The sequence below is a fragment of the Anas platyrhynchos genome, chromosome 12 (genome assembly GCF_047663525.1).
Source record: "Anas platyrhynchos isolate ZD024472 breed Pekin duck chromosome 12, IASCAAS_PekinDuck_T2T, whole genome shotgun sequence".
Lineage (NCBI taxonomy): Eukaryota > Metazoa > Chordata > Aves > Anseriformes > Anatidae > Anas > Anas platyrhynchos.
Window position 1 is genome coordinate 3,650,951 of NC_092598.1, and position 17,369 is coordinate 3,668,319.

The window sequence follows — 17,369 nt, forward strand, 5'->3', positions numbered from 1 at the left end:
CGCTCTGAGACGCCCCAGTCCCGCCCCGCCACCGCCTCAGGGGCGGTGCCGCCCGGCGCTATTCCCCCGCCGCGCTCCGCTCCGCCCCGGCAGCCTGGAGGCGCCGGGGGGCGCCGGCTGTCGGGTACTGGGGGGTGTGTAAAGGTCCGGGGGGGGTGTAAAGGTCCAGGGGTTTCGCCTGGAGGGGGCGGAGAAGGCTCTGGGGGGGGCTTCCGCAGCGAGGTGGCGGCATGGGGCGCCCTGCCGGTAAGGGGAGAGGGGGGCTGGCGGCTGCGGGGCTGGCTTCAGCTCCCTTCGGCTTCAGCCCCCGAGGTGGGATGGGGGACACGCCGAGGGGGTTTGCAGATCTGGTGGGGAAGAACGGGCTCGGCTTTGGGGAAATAAAGCTAGAAAATTGCAAATCGCCAAGGCTTGTGCCTGGCTCCCTGCTGGGGACTCCTCGCCTTGGGTCGCCCCCTTCCTAAGAGCGGTGCCCTCCCTGCCCAGAGCCCTGCTCCTCAGTTCCCTGATAGTGACCATGTCCTCACGGCTTTTTCTTCCAGGTTCCTGCCATTTCCATTAACCTTTTGGCATTTATCCCGCGATCGACATCTTCCTTGCAGGAAGCAAGGCTTTTGGGCCTGTAGCACTCAGTTAAGGTAAATAAGCCCAACCCAGACTCCTGTGTACAGTTGCTTATCAGCCAATTTCACATTGGGTTAGCCTAAGCAAAGAGCTTCTGACGCTTCTGAAGGGCTGTTTTATGGCCTTGCCTAGAAAATGAGGTTTGTGTGGAAGTGGTAAACCAGAACCCAAAGTGATGTGCCAGAAATAATGCGGAGTTTGTGGAAAGGAAAACACAAAAGGGCAGATTATACAGTTTCTCCCCGTTTTGGGGTTGTCACCCCAGAAGCGTGTCTGCCCTGGGATGGCCATTCACAGCAGTGTCTGTCATAGCGAAATCTGGGATTTCAGGCCCCTGGGGCACTTAGGTCTGTGCCATGCTGCTCCAGGGAGAAACCTGGTGCATATGGCCTCGACGGTGCATTAAAAAACACACGCAAGTTAAATTAGTAATGCAGGTGAATCCTGAGAGTGGGAGAAACCACAGGCGTACGTTAAAGGTATTAAATAAAAACAGACAAAAAAAAACACAACACAATTCTTCGGATACCAGCTCCCAACAATTTATTGAATTCATACGAAGCTGTGTGTTAGGTCTTGAGTCTTTCTCCTAAATGTTTTGGTTACTCTGTATTTCTTAGCAGTGTTTTGATTGATTGCCGAATTGAGTCTGTAGAAACACGTGATCTTAAGAGTGTTGGGGTTTTAGTGCCATGTATTATTGGCAGACCTAGCTTCAGTCTGTTAATGCATTAGAAACATGTAGCATAATCTGTCATAAATAATCCATAATTAGACTATTCCCTTCATGTTACTGATGCATTCCAGCTGACAGACTCACGGTCACTTTGTACAAGCTCATTTAATCATTAAATCATACTGGTTTTTCCATTTGATAAGACCTGAATGACGTTTGAATTGGTAGACAGGGTGGTCTTAGCAGAGAGATGTGCTTTTTAAAGCACAGTTACTGCTCGCACCCGTTATTCTTCAAGTTTATGTAGTTTTGATATTCATGGAGACTTAAAAGTAGTTCTAATAGTTTCCTAGCAAGCTAGTAATTTGCTCTTCTTCTAAAACTTGCACTGGCATGTCAGACTGTTTGGTGCATCTTCTGTGACCATTGTAATAATCTTCAGTATCTGCATTTTTTTTTTCCCATTTCCCTTTGCTTCAGGTTGGAAAGATGGGAAATGCAGATAGCAATGCCTATCGGAACCACCTTTCCAGATTTCTTCCTGAGGAGCAGTCTGACATTGATGGAGTATTCGATGCCATATCGGGATCAAGTGGCTCATCAGCAGCAAAAAATGGAAAAGCTACGAAGAAAACTGTGACTCTGGGAGCGCTACAGGCAAGAGAATATGTTATTCTTGATATATCTGAAATGCATTATTCTAGAAGGGCACTAAAGATGTGGCAATAATTACTTTTAAAGGATTGTTTGCTTTAATTTAACAGTTACTGTTTTGAGGTAGAATGGATATTTAATATTTTCTTACAGTTTAGCATCAGTAATGACTATTGAGTTCGTACTTTTTTCTTAAATTGCACCGTTGGATCAATTTGCAGCTTTCTTGATTCTGAAGTAACATGGGAGGTATGAAAATACTTTTATACAGAATCCAGAAAAGTGGGAAGACTGTTCTTCCCCTGGGATTTGAATGCATGTGATTACTTACAGGTTTTCTCAAGATTCTGTCACAAGCTCAGTTGGTATTTGGTTAGACCTTTCTCCCTCAATTGCATCACTGTCTCTGATGTTTCCACTCGCATCAAAAAGTGAAAATTCAATTTTACTTGATTAAGCTGCAGCTCCCTATTTTATTTAATTAACATATATTACGCTCTCTGATTAACTTTGCATTCATTTTCTAATCAAGAAAGAAAAGGAGTGATTTGTTATAATACTTCATAACTTCAGTTAGACAGGAATCAAGTGTCCAAATGAATGTAGTATTGAAGTTCATTTCTACATACGCTACGCAGTTAATGGAATCAAATTAGAACTCCATGGCAGAGGCAGGATATTTTAAGGTATTTGGCAATGAGTCTGCATATAGACCAGTTTGGGCCTTATCACAGCCAAGCTCTTTATCAGCTATCACCAGTCTGAAAGCAATGATGCTGCTGCCCAGTCTTTTAATCCTGATACCTCCAAAAACTTGGTTCTTGGTGTTTGTTACTTCACTGGGACCTGGAAGAAATCTTCTTTCTAGCTTTGCCTTTATCTCAATGTAATGTTTGATGAAACTTTGTCTTTTCCCATCCTTTTTGTTTGCCAACTTAAATTAAAATCTTCTTGAGGACTGCACGTAGGTGTCTACCTAATTCCTTAGCACAGGGACTATTGCAATGGCAAGCCTGCATTGTTGGCACTTGTGCTTATGCCTTAGCTGGATTGCTGTGTGGCACATTTGATCTAGCAATAATCTGGTAACATTCACTGGGCCCCAGCAACAAACTCATGTGTTCTGCTTAGCCTTTACTAGAAGGAAGCTGCATGGCTTGTGGACCAGAGCAGGCTGCACTGCATAGCTTGGAAAGCAGACAGCAAGCATCTCTTGGTATTTTCTTGAAGCCAGTTACATCAAGGATCCTAAACTATCAGAGATCTGCATTTGTTAGAGGTTTTCTAAAGCTTCTCTTCTTACAGTCCACCCTACTGAATCTACTCACTGGAATAATTACAAGTGTAACAAAATAGTGCAGCTAAGTGGTGGGTGGGAAGGGGTACGGAGTAGGTAGGTAATACTGCAGCGTGAAGTAAAAAGCCCTTCAGTGTAGTGCGTTTTTAACGATGTTCCCTGCTGCTTGCTTACTTCAGGCTCATGTAGCACTTTCAGAAAGCCCCTCAGAGACAGCTGTACCCCCTGTGACCATCCCTCCCTCAGTACGAACCACGCTAATGTGTCAGGCTGCAGCTGTGAATTCTGCTGCTGCTGAAATCAATGGGACTTTTACTGCTGTGAGAAACACTCCGTAGCCAATAACTTAGGCTCAGGCGAGGATCTCAGTGAAGTAGTAATTTATTCGCGATTGCAATGGCGGGCGCCCCACAAGCAGGAGAGAGCGCATCTACTAGTTCCAAAACACAGTTTATATACCTTTTGATGGCAGGACCCTCCCCTGTTTCCCCACTGAGTGGGTAATCCAGGTTCACAATCTATCTGATGCTTCACAAACAATGCATGGCCTTCAGTTGCCGGCCTGTTAAATTTCAAATTTCTTTTGACATTTTTACTGTTTGAAGTGGTAATGTTTCTTCACTTATCTGACTTGACTTAACACCATGATTTTCACCTAATTGTCCTAAGGAGACTGGTTGTCTGCATTTTACTAGGTCGCCTGCTAAACTTTCTTATCACTGTAAGCATATCTCAGTACCACATTCCCTCCTTCTAAACAATGTAACTCTGCAAAAACAACATTTCTATTCCCACAATTCCCCCCTTTTCTTTTTTTATAAACTGTTGATTTTTGCAAAACCTTTCTCTAAGGTGCAATTTGATAGACTTCTTCTTCTTTGCTTTCCATCTCCTCATTATCTCCTTATCTGAGTAAGGTGTTAGCTCCATGGTCATTTGTTTCAATAGTGCGATTTCAGTTAACCACTGTACTAGTCCTCTTACACAGGGGATAATGCAGCAACCAATGGCTGTCAAAACTCCTACAACTACGATCAATGTTGCAAATATGCCTATTTTTTTTTTTTTATTTTATTTTTTTATTTTTTTTTTTGCCAATTCACTGGCAAGGGTGGTAAGCCCTTGCAATGCTCTTGTTACCGAGCCATCTGGGACACTATTGTTGGGTATAAGAGTGCAACAATGGTTGCTCAGTATTACACACACAAACACACCTACTTCCTCTGCGAGCATCATATCTAATGCTATCCTGTTTTCCCAAGCCATTTTGCTGATGGCATCTAGTTGTTCAGCGATTCCTCTCATTGCATCCTTGGTATAATTGATGAATCTCTGCTGATTATAATAGAAATAATTAATCCAATCCACATTTTTATTGATTGTTACCCACCAGAACAGTGACTCAAACCCTGCAGCAATTTGATTTCTGGCTTTATGTTCATCTGGAACTCCTCTAGGTACCCCAATAGAATCTATATATACTCTATCATCAAATGATATTCCTAAGCCTCTTTTACTTCTGGGTATTTGTGATGTTTTTCTTTCAAATGCCAGGGTGAAGGGTATAGCTAATTGAACAAGTGCGCAAGTGCCTTCCCAATTAGATGGTAGGGTGGACCGTAAGATCTCCCCTCCACCGTACCACCAGAGATCTGCCCTGGGGATCTCTAGTCTTGAGCAGTTTCCCATCAAGTCCTTGATAGCACAAGCCAAATTCTCCCAGATGCCAGGTAGCACTCACACCCTGCCGTGAGAGGCAAGCTGTATGGTTACCTATAGCTGTAGAGAATGCAGGGGGAACCGCGATATTGTTATCATGCAAGGAACAGCAAAGAGAGACTTACAGGCCTCATTTCCCCAGGCAGTCTTTTCTTGGTACAATGCAATCATATATCGCATCCCTTGGGAGTCTTTGGTCCACCCCCATGGGAAGGGCACTATCTGGGCAATCGGTCATCCCGAGGCACAAGCATAGCAGTAGCTACGGTTGAGACTCTGGATGGTATATTTGACCCATTCTATCCAGGCATTCACATCCCCATACCTTGTTTGAACTGACACATTTCAGAGGGCCTCCTGTTTTCTCTCCTGTTTTCTCCTTGAGTTTCTCCCTTTCTCTGATGGCAATAGAGGATTGTTTCCATACAGTATTCTCAATCTGGCTGTTGGGTCTCTCTCAGTTATTGGTTCTCTCTGCTCAATTGTCATTGGGCATTTAAATCTCCACAAGCTAACACCTCACAAACATCAAACGTGACAGAATGTGGTACATAACCCTCTGTCACAGTCACCCGTATTTTGATGGGGTATCCCGTTTTTGCTATTATCTGGTCATGCCTTTTGCAAGTTGCCAATTGACCAAGGCCTTCTCTGAGGCCTAGAATCACTAAAAACAAAATTAGTAATCATTTTTTTCCCTGTCATTATTTTTAAACCTTAGGTTTCCAAATAATTATCAATACAAAAAATAAGATGTACACTACTACTATAACAACCCCCCCTTGGGAGCACTGCAATTCGCTATAGGTCTGTTCTTTCTCTCAATCACAAGTCACAGACGTTAGTTACCTGTGAAAATAAAAGGTTAGTTTACAATTGTAAGCTCTTATCCTGCTCAGAGTCCACTATGAGATTTTTCTCTTCAATTTCAACTTCCAACAAGTCTTTTGTAGGAACAGCATCCCAGGTACTAGCGTCGACGGATGCCTTCACTCGAGTATAGTGAGTCCAACCTTTTTCCGCAGTTCTTACGGCTGTTTCAGTGGTTAGTAATTGTCCTTCCCATTCAGGCCGGAGTTGACTCTTTCCAGGTCCAAATCAGGACCCGGTTTCCTGGGTGATGGTGGTGAATGGGAAATTCCAAAGGTGGGGTTTGAGCCCACAACCCACAGGTCCTGAGAAATGACAAAGAACAGAACAACCCCAGAATACAGTTCTTAAGAAAAGTCTCTTGTTTTGAATTGTGGTATCTCATCCCTTCTGTCCAGATAGGGCAATCTGAACAGCATCTCATATGGTAAAATTCCTGTATCCTTTCTTGGTGCTGTTTAAACCTGTAGGAGTAAGCATTTTACCCAAGGAAGTTGGGTTTCTAACACTAGTTTAGTTAATTGCTTCTTTAATGTCTGATTCATTCGCTCCACCTTCCCAGAAGAGGAGGGGTGCCAGGGGCTGTGAAAATCCCACTCAATCGCTAAGGCCTGCTTTAACCCTTGCAGTAAAGCTTTACACCCATCCAGTCACATGGTCAATTAGAACAAACAAGTAACTCAGTAAAGTCTACCTGTATACTTTGGAAAGGTCAAAGCCCTGGCTCCCGTCCCCCTCTAGATGGGTTACAGAAGACCTTTTTATTTACCTTTTGACATATGGTACATCCTCTACATATGTGCTTCCCTAAAGTGTATATTCCTACACAGACATACTTTCTTAGCACAACATCACACATTGCTTGCACTTCCCAATGACTCTTTTGATGTAAAACAGTTAATATTTGCCTCATTATCACTTTATTCAGCATTTCTCTCCCATTAGGGAGTATCCATTTTCCTTCAGACTTCATGGCTCCTGATTCCTTAAAAAAATCTTTTTAAAACTTTTAGTTCTTTCTTAATTTTCAACAATTCCCTGAATCCTCTCTGCATTTATTCTGTTTTCCTTCAGACATTAGATGCCTTAAATACCTGACTTCTCTTTCTCCATATTGTAATTTATTTATTTTTTTTTTTTAATACTCCCAAGCCCTGCTTTCCCAGAAAGTTGAATAGCTTGTTAGTAGCTTTCTTCACAACTCTTTTCTCCTGTCCTGACAATAGAAAACGATCCACATATTTGTTAACATTAATACCTCCTCGGGAGGTTGTAATTGCTCCAAAGTCTTTTTTTTTTTTTTTTTTTTTTTTTTTTTTTAGAACTTACCCAAATAGATAGGTGGCCCTGTATAGCCCTGAGGTAAAATTGTCCACCTATATTGTTGCTTCCGCCCCCATTTCAGGGTCTTTCCAGTCAGAGGTGAATATATGTTTGCTCTCAGGGTCTGAGAGCACTCCATTAATAACACTGTTATTTCAGTCTAACAATTTACTATTTGAATGCCCAATTTAATCATCAAATTCCTTCTCAACAAGTTAGTTCCTGCCTTGGGTACATACAACAATTACCTAGCGATCATTTTATCCCCTAGTCTCAGCTTGGTATCCCCCAAAAGTGGCACTGTTATCCCAACCCCTTCTACCCCCATCACTTTTTAGGGTTTCATTAGTTAATTTAATCCCTGATACTTTACAAGTCAGTAATGACCTAGCTGCTCCCCAGTGTATTGGGTTTGATGGCAAGGTTCGGGGGCTGTGAGTGGGGGGGGTAGGAAACTGCAGTGGCAGCCCCCGTGAGAAAAACCCAGAAGCCTCCCCGTGGCAGGTAAGGGACAATTTCATCCGGCCCCTAAGGGGCTCACTGCTGCCCAGAGCCAAGCCATGAGCAATACAGTCCGTGCCTCTGTGAGAGCACATCCACGAAAACAAACAAACAAAGAAACAAAAGCCTGCTGCTCAACAGCAGCTGGGAGAGCGAGAAACCCCCCCGCAGACACCAAAGTCAGTGCAGAAGGAGGGGGAGGAGGCGCTCCAGGCGCTGGAGCCGAAGCCCCCCTGCGGCCGCTGGAGAGGCCCTGGTGGAGCAGGCTGTTCCCCCCTCCCCGATGCTTGGGAAGCTGACCAAACACCACAGCAAATATACCAAAACTTCTAGACTGTTACTTAGATAATGCCTACATCACCTTTCCCTGCTCATTCAATTTCAAACAGCTCTGTTAAATACTACATGCCACACCTTTAACACCTTCAGCAACCCTTTTAACACTTCCTTTATCTTTCTCCAGCCTGTACTTTTCTAATACCAGTACCAAAGGCTCAGTCAGGGTCCAACTTAATTCCATACCTTTTCCCTCCAAGATACTGAAACAACATATCAATATAGTATATTTCATGCCATTTTCCTTCTTTCTTCCTTCTTCCACTCCAGATATTCCTATTCGAAGTGGCCAGCCTGGCCACACTTAAAACATCTTATCAAAGCCTGTCTCTGCTAGGACTCAGGCCACAACACAGGCAGCCTTCTTTGCCTGCCATTCCTTCATCTCTCTTCCTCTCCTTTCCATCCTGGCCCTGACTCCCCCTGAAGATTTTTTCCTCTTTCTCCAACCCTCTGCTTCACTACCCGCTGCACTGTCAATACCATTAGTTTCACTTTTTTTTTTTTTTTTTTTTTTTCCTTCTTATCTCCCCTCTGGACACACACCTCCAGGGCCTCCCACAGGAGGGTCCCCCAGTGACTGTTCACTACATCCCCCCACCTTCTGAAGCATTTTCTGTGTATTTTGCCAGGCTTTAATCACACAATGAACTTTCAAGAGCCCTTGGGATACTGGGTCCTCAGGTCTCATCCCCAAGTACTTTCTCATTCTGACCCCAAGTCTCTCATATGATTTCTGTGTTGCACACTATTATTATTCCAGCCAGGATTGGCAAGTGGGTATTTCTGCCCTGCCGGTATTACCCCTGGTCCTGGAGGATGAGCTCTTTCCCATTCTTGTATAGCAGCTCTCCTCCTGATCATTCCCGTTTCTTTCCCTGTAAACAACATACTTACAGACATAATTCCCTCCCCCAAGAGTATAAATCAGGTCGTAGGAACTGGTCTAATTGTTCAACTAGGCTGTTGGGGTCCTTGAATAAAGACTTCCTCTCCTTCTAAAAGTCTTAACCTCTCTGCTGGTAAGGAGGGGGGGGGGTAGTTCACCTAAGAGGATACACAGTTATTGTTAGTACTGTTAGTATCAGGGAAGGCAAAATTCTCAATATCTCTTCTACCTTGTTCTAATTCTTGCCAGAACCTAGAGTACGATCCTTCTTTAGGGACAGTGTTAATTACAGCCCCTGTCTCCCTTCCTGGAGTGACTGCTGCTGTCACCAGTTCAATATTAAGATTATAGGGAGCATGACTTGGCTCCTTCTCTAAAAAAAAGGAATCTTCTTGTTTACACATAAATTTAAAGCCTGAATTTTCATCAGACCCGTATTTTGGCCAAAATACTGCTGTTTCCTTAATTGGTTCTTTTGTCCAGACTGATACACAATATTTAACCTTTTTTTAAAATTATTTTTCTTTTACAATCCCTCTAATTTTGGGATTATGTTTCCAATTTCTTATCATTCTTCAGGAAGAACTATTAGTAGGCACTCCCCCAGGGATATCTCCCTGTCCCCTGGAACTCATATTTTCCCATTTTTCCTAACCCTCGCCAGTATGTGCTACAGAAATTTCCCTTCTGCAGTGTACCACACACCAACGTACTGAAAAATGGGGGTGTACCGCCAAGCACTTCCCCATGCAAGCGTTACCGCACACCTATGAGTTTACCAGATTCCCTGGAACTCGTACTTCCCATCTTTCCTAACCCTCGCCAGTATGTGCTACAGAAATTTCCCTTCTGCAGTTTACCACACACTAACGTACTGAAAGATGGGGGTGTACCGCCAAGCACTTCCCCGTGCCAGCGTTACCGCACACCTGAGTTTACCAGATTCCCTGGTGTACTTCCAAGCACTTACCCGTGCAAGGATTACCGTACACCAGATTCCCCTGGTGTAGTGCCAGCACTTCCCCGTGCAAGGGCTTACCATACACCAGATACCCGACCCCCAAGGCAATACTTAATATTTCTTACCTTGGTCTGTGCACAGAGTTACCGGATCGATTCTTAAAAACCCGGAGTGCCTACCTTCTTCCTTTCCCCACTACTTCACGGATCCTGCCTCTTTAACCAGTCTCGGGCCCTCTGTCAGCTTTCCACAGAACCGCCACCGTCGATGCACAGGACCGCTGAAATCAGCGGGGCATGCCTTCCTGCTGCTGCGGCGGTGGGGCTCCCCAGTAGGTGACTGGATCCCGGACGAGCCCCCAAATTGTGAGAAACACTCCGTAGCCAATAACTTAGGCTCAGGCGAGGATCTCAGTGAAGTAGTAATTTATTCGCGATTGCAATGGCGGGCGCCCCACAAGCAGGAGAGAGCGCATCTACTAGTTCCAAAACACAGTTTATATACCTTTTGATGGCAGGACCCTCCCCTGTTTCCCCACTGAGTGGGTAATCCAGGTTCACAATCTATCTGATGCTTCACAAACAATGCATGGCCTTCAGTTGCCGGCCTGTTAAATTTCAAATTTCTTTTGACATTTTTACTGTTTGAAGTGGTAATGTTTCTTCACTTATCTGACTTGACTTAACACCATGATTTTCACCTAATTGTCCTAAGGAGACTGGTTGTCTGCATTTTACTAGGTCGCCTGCTAAACTTTCTTATCACTGTAAGCATATCTCAGTACCACATTCCCTCCTTCTAAACAATGTAACTCTGCAAAAACAACATTTCTATTCCCACACTGCTGACGTCAACAGTAGCAGGTTAGAGCTCAGCACGCTGAGTCTCACCCTATATGCGCAGCAACAAGCATTAACATCAAACAGGAACGTTCCTGGTGGCTTCGATAGGAGTGGTATTGAGCCAGCAATAGATGGGTAATAGCAGCTCCACTGAATTGATCCGGAGTGCTTTTACGCAGGTGGAGGTCTGTTGATTTCGGTGTAGTCCCCACTGGGCTGTGGCTCTGCGTGTGAGCGTCAAGCCGTGTGTTCAGCATGTCAGGCACAATGAAGACACTGTGTAATCATATCCTAGTGTATGGATGTATTTTAGATGATTTATTTTTAAACCCTGTAATTAACTTGAACGCTCTGAATGTTTCTTGAAAGCAGAGTCAGATCTTCCCGTGGTGTTGTGATGTATGACGGTGTACACAAGTTAGCCTTCAATTCAAAGGGCCAGCCATGCAACTTAAATAAACAATCTCTGATTTCAACATCAGGGATGCCTTATAAAACTCAGACGATCTCGGTTCTGTTTCAGGCTTCTCCTGGATGTTGCTATCCAAGGGAAATTTTCTACAGTTGTTCCTACACGTGCATTTAGGGTTAAATACTTTGCCTGCATTTTCTCGAGGCCAAAACTGAAGCTATGTGAAGAACTTTACTTGCCATTTGGTTTTAAGTGTCTGTGAGTTTGACTATCAAAGGCAGAATTATAATTTTAAATGTCAGACTAGCAGGGTTGTAAACCTTTACACCAGAATTGCCATATACAAATCATTTGCTACTATCCTGTTAACAATTTACATTGTGTTTTTTTCTTTGTTTTTTAAACTCCATAGCATTTGTAGAATAACTATATCAATTTAAATCAATTACATTGGAAAGGATATGCTATAAAAATAGATGTTTTTATTTCTCTTGGAAAACCAGTACTTAGACAGAAGTCTGTTTCTGATAGTAGATACTTGGTACAGAATCCTTCATTCATTGCAGTATATCTCAGCACACGTTAGCTGAATTATATTAGTTATTCTACATTTTAAAAATATGTGTTTTGCTATTTTTCTGCTTGTAGGCATATATGCGAGAACCATTACCAGAGCAAATGACTGTTCGGTTGTACAATGGAATGAAAAGTATTGACCTGACTGGGAAATCATCTGAGCCCAGTGAACAGATTGCTAAGGAGCAGTTTGTAATTTTTATGTCAAACCTCTTGAAAGGGAATGTAGATGAGAAGATTACCATAATAATGAGAATGATCTCCACGACAGAAGGTCCTGTGAAGGGCAAGCAAATCCAAGAGGTACACTGAGAGGTTAAATGTGTGTTTTGGGGGGCAGTAAGAGAGCAGAGACTAGGGTAGGTAATCTGAAGGTAATCCTTACAGGGCAAGAGGATTCAGAATAGGGATTCCTGACTTGTTTTTTTTTTTCTCCTCTCTGCCACTGTCTTGCTGATCTTGAACAAACTGTAGGCTAGAGGCAGCAAAACCTGTGGTGTGACTGGTGCTTCTGGGAACGGAGCAAAGTGCTTTCCAGAGCCTTAGCCACAGGACAGATGTATGGATTAAGTATGTAGCTCGCTAGGTGGAAAGGTGGGATCTCAGAAAACTGATTAACTAGTGGCTTGTACCACTGTAAATTTTCATTCCCATTTCCCTCTATCTTTTGTGATGTATTTTACAGAAGTGATTTGTGAGGTAACATTTACTGAATGTCTTGGAAAAGGATCCTTTTCAGGACCTATGACACTGACAAAGCACTTCTGCTATTTCTGACTCTTCATGAGAATAGATGTTTCTGTCGTTGGAATTACAGCACTAGTACTACTTGCCTTTGTTCTCTGAAAGTCTTTGAAAGTCTGTGGCAATTTTATTTAAGAAATGACAAAGTGGTGATGTTTTAATCTTTCAAGTTCACAGAGGATCTGATCATGTCTGTGGTCCATGTACTGAACTACAGGAAGGAACTGAAAGGTTGGAATTTGGAGAATACGAGGGATTCTGCAGGTGGAGTAAAGGCTCTGGCTTCTCAGCTGCTGTCAGAACTGAAGCTTGCAGGTAAGCAGCACCGACGTATTGTATTCCAGAATGGCACAGGGCTTGCATAATCACCAAAAGACCTTTGCTCTTTGGGTCATATTTTCTTTGAGTTTAAATGATGAGACCAGTTTCTAGTGCTTTCAGAATAACTTGGGAATTTTGATTGTTCTACTTTACCATCTTTTCCTGTAAGTTCAGGAGTGCTTTTGCCTTAAGTCCCAATTCAAGTGGATGTACAAAGCTGTTTATCACAGAACATGTCTGTTTTACAAATACCTGACTTGCAGGTGACAACTGTTTTGATGCATTTGCAGATGTTTATGGTGGTATGTCCTTTTGCAAAGCCTAGATTTACCTTTGTACCGTTGTAATTACAGGTGAGATATTTTTTGCAAAATAGCAATATATGTTGTAACCATGAGTCCACATTTCTTAATCATGACAGCCCAATGAATGGGTGTCACAGTCCAATGTTTCTCAGCTCTGTGCATGCATCTCTTTAATGTAGCTGACAATTTACTATCTCCATCTCCTTTTGTTTGTGTTTTCATGCCTAAATAATGCAGTATCTTTTGTGCACTTAAATCAACCGATTATTTTCCTGAAAGAAGGTACAGGCTAGGAGGCTTACTACTGTTCCACGTGTCTTGTTATTTAGATGGGGCAACACCTGTGGGTCCTCAGCTAATGGAGATGAATTTTGATCAAAGTGCCATTGAGGATTGGGTGTACCGAGTTCCACACATCTCAACTTTTCTCAGTGTTGTTATCAGGCAAGGCCTCCATGTTCTGCACTCTCTCCCAGACCAAACCAAAGAAATAGTCAACTTGGTTCCAGGCTGCAAAGGCATCAAAGGAAGAGGACTTGTCAGTCTCTTTGACATCCCATCCATCATATACATCAACTCCCATTTGCCAGCAGAGCTGCAGCACAAGTGGCGGCTTTTGTTTTCTTCTAGACTTCACGGAGAAAGCTTTTCACAGTTATGTGGGCATATAGTGAACAAAGGTCCCTGCATAGTGATCCTAAGGGACTTAGATGGCTATATCTTTGGTGGGTTTGCATCTCACTCCTGGGAAGTGAAACCACAGTTTCAAGGTAAAACACACTTTTCTTTTTCTGTTAATATCTCACGGTTCTGGTAAACGTTGCTTACTCTGTACAGGTACAAGAATCCTGTCTGCTTAATGGCTACTGTTATTTTACTTTCATAACACACGGTATTTCCATGGCTTCAAGTGTATTTTCCTGCAGCAAAACCATTCTCATTTTGGAAGCATGTATAAAACATACCAAGTTATTCTGCCCTTGTGCCCAGTCAGGCATATTCCTGATGAATGTTTATAGTTTGTCGTTGGATAAGACTTGAAATTGCAGGACTTATTGATCATGGTTTCCTTTTCAGTGAAAGCTATCGACTCCTGTGGCTCCGTAGGTGAAAGTGAAGTGAAAAATGAATGAAATACAGTTTAAACAAGGGAGTACAGTTTAAATAACATGTCCAGCAGATGGCAATGTTTGTCCAGCAGATGGCAACGTCGGCTAAGCCTTCCTTCACCATTTGCACACTAGCTCTCTCTGCCTTTGTTTCCCTTTAAAAATCCAACAGCGAAAAGTTTCGCTGTACAGAACAAACATTTTATTCCCTTGAAAACTCTGGAGAGAGGAGAGGTGCTTCTTGTAACTCTATGGGAATAATTTTTTCTTTCTGGAAATATGGCTTATCTGGAAATATGGAGGAAAAAAAAAGATGGACTTTGGGTAATCAGTCTTTCTAGGAATCTTTGCTTTTGATACATTAAAAAAACTCATTTGCTATACTTAAGCAATATTTGATAATTACCACCCCACTCAGTTAATACATTATTACATTGGTCACACATTTTCCTCCTGTTTTTTCCTGACAGAATAACACATGCAGTGCTATTCTACACACCACAGGCTTTCTGGGTACAAAACGGGGCACAATGAAGGCTGTACTCTAAATTCATTGACCCTAAACTGATCTGTATATCTGTACAGTCAGAACTAAGGGTGATCGCACTCCTACCAGTTTGTATGGGTCCAGCAGTTTGCCAGTTTTAGATGACACGATGCAAGCCTGTGATAGGTGTACCCTTGCTTAGTAATGTAATGTACTAGTCATGCCTCTGACTGCCCTTGGTCACAGCCACATAATCCCATTGATTTCTGTGACCCTGCACAGAGTTAACTGACAGTAAACAATAGGTCTAGATCTTGATTAGACATAGATATTGGCTTTCTGAGATTGCAGCTGCTGTCTTTCATTTATTCAGCTGCATTTCTTCAATACCTTTTTCCTATCCTATTTGTAAGCAAGCTACTGTCTGGCCACTTGTCTGACCTCACATGCTTTTCTGTTTGCAGGTGACAACAGATGCTTTCTGTTCTCTGTTTTCCCCTCTCTTGCTGTATATACATACACAGGGTATAATGACCACTACATGTATTTGAACCATAACCAACAAACAATGCCAAATGGACTAGTAAGTACTAAGAAATGACAATTTGGAAATTGGATTAATGGCTGATGTTTGCAAGTGTTTTGTGCTTTTTTTTTTTTCCTCATTACATCTTTCAGCCGATTTGTTTCACTTGTTTTTTTCTCTGAGGATGTTTTCATCCTTTATCATGTTATTTGTCCCACACTTTTACTTGGAGGATATTTATTTTTTATTTTTTTAGCATTAAGTATCAGTGTAAAGTGTGAACTATGGATAATGACGGAGAACTGCTTACAGTACTAATAGAGTTCTTACTTTTCTTTGTAGTTGGTAGGTATTCTGAAGTACCAAATCAACAAAGATAGAATTTATTCATGTCTGGTCCAAGTAGGTGAACTTTATGCAGGTTAGGATTATGAAGATTATGGGAACACTTTTTTTTTTTCCAAGTTTGATTATCACACACGCCCTTCTAGGAGTCCTTGATTCCTGTTTTCTGGAAGAATGGGCAGTGCGTATCCACATCATTAAAGCAGCATAAGCTGGCTGATCTAAGTAGTAGAAGAGCCTTCTACTGGCTGTTCTTAACACCACAGCAACTGCTTTTTAAATTACTGAAGACTGAGAAAGCCCAACAGAATTAGAGTATGAGAGTTCTACGTAGGCTGCTGCTGTTGTGTGATTCCAGTGGCAGAAGCTCCCTTTACTCAAGCCCATGAATGAGCTCACCAGATGCAGATTTTCTACAAAACAGCAGCACACCATCTATTTTGAGCAGTGCTTTACAGATTTGTTGTGCTATGTGCCTGTAATTTAGGGAATTGTAGCAGTCTGAGGTAAATTTGCTCTGAAGAAAACAACATCAAATTACATTATCCATTTCTGTGGATGCTTTTCTAAACAGAAAACAGGCAGCTAAACCCAACACTTCCGCCCTATTTAAAATGGAACTGTCAGTCAATAGATAAAAGCCAGGGGGCTAAATTTCTGGCACTACATTCAGTATCTGCAAGCAGTTCAGCTGTGACTCTGTAAAACATACAGGGAAGGCAGTAACACTCAAATAAACTCCGGTTTGTCTGCGGGGATACCAGATTTGTGTAGTAGCTGAGGTTGACTCAGAATATCCTTTTTCACCTACTCACAGAAGTATGGCATAGATACTAAAACTGGCAATTTATACTCTAGGTTTCGTAACTTTTCCACTGTATTGTACATGTGTAGCAAGTGTTTAGTGTGCTGCTTTGCTTCACAGGGTATGGGTGGACAACATGATTACTTCGGCCTCTGGGTAGACAGTGACTATGGGAAGGGACACAGTAAAGCCAAACCTCGATGTACCACCTACAACAGCCCTCAGCTGTCAGCTAAAGAGAATTTCACACTGGATGCCCTGGAAGTTTGGGCAGTGGGAGACTTGCCTGAAAGTACAGAGGTTGGTGAACAAAACTGAAACCTGTGAAATTGTTTCCTATTTGGAATGGGAGATGCGAAGGAAAGACAGTTTTGGGTTTCTCATAAGCGCTCTCTTTTTACCATAGTGAATAATGTTTTCTTTAACTCACTCTGTGGTGCAGTATATTTTGTAGCAAGAAAGTCATAAAACAGTCGTAGAATTTTTGAGAATTCCAATATGAAAAAACATGAGGAGCCATGAGGTGATAGAAGAGCAATACTTTACTCGCAATTTCAAAATGCCTTTCTGATATCGAGGAATTGTCTCAAGGAGGAACCTCCTTGCAGGGGTTCAGTAAAACCCAGTATTTGTAAAACAGATACAAAGCACTAGCAATGCATAAGTAAAGTCTAATCTGTAGCTCACGAGGCAAACTGAGAGAGCCAAAATATTTCTTTATCAGTAATTTATTGTTGTTTTACAATAGATTAGCCATTTATAATCCTTGCACCTCCAATCCCAGCACTTCCTTATCTGACAGAAGACTAATAAAAACACAGCAAGACCTGCATTTAAACAGCTGATACTTTGTATAGAACAGTAATATTTGAAGTGCCTAGGAAACCTGGTTTCAGCAAGGATACAAAGAGCTTTTTGCTTAAATAGTTTGTGAATAGATTATTGTTGGTCTTTCTGCACCTCGTTTATTCCTGGGAATGAGTAGGAGACCTTTCCTGTCTCCTCTGTCTCTGCAATTTAGCTTATTAAACTGTCTGCTTTGCACAG

At 42.4% G+C, this 17,369-nt stretch overlaps 1 protein-coding gene and 1 long non-coding RNA gene across 5 annotated transcripts in view; one reads left to right on the plus strand and one right to left on the minus strand.

The window, feature by feature from the left end:
• The window catches only part of MEAK7 (MTOR associated protein, eak-7 homolog), a 21,129-nt gene continuing 3,760 nt past the window's right edge, over positions 1-17,369 (plus strand). The window contains exons 1-8 of one of the 4 annotated variants that reach the window (XM_027466913.3): positions 1-124; positions 543-638; positions 1,781-1,957; positions 11,753-11,983; positions 12,595-12,739; positions 13,380-13,820; positions 15,111-15,229; positions 16,443-16,622. In XM_027466913.3, coding sequence (XP_027322714.3) covers positions 1,790-1,957; positions 11,753-11,983; positions 12,595-12,739; positions 13,380-13,820; positions 15,111-15,229; positions 16,443-16,622 — 1,284 coding nt within the window. In that variant the 5' untranslated portion in view covers positions 1-124; positions 543-638; positions 1,781-1,789. Of the gene's footprint in view, positions 145-204; positions 247-542; positions 639-1,780; positions 1,958-11,752; positions 11,984-12,594; positions 12,740-13,379; positions 13,821-15,110; positions 15,230-16,442; positions 16,623-17,369 lie in introns of those variants that run through there. The other 3 variants (XM_027466914.3, XM_027466915.3, XM_027466916.3) reach the window with 3 other exon arrangements.
• On the minus strand, positions 3,617-10,692 carry LOC140003500 (uncharacterized). Its single transcript, XR_011812288.1, has 2 exons — positions 9,976-10,692; positions 3,617-6,145 (listed from the first exon to the last, which is right to left on the minus strand). It is a non-coding gene; the product is annotated as an uncharacterized lncRNA (long non-coding RNA).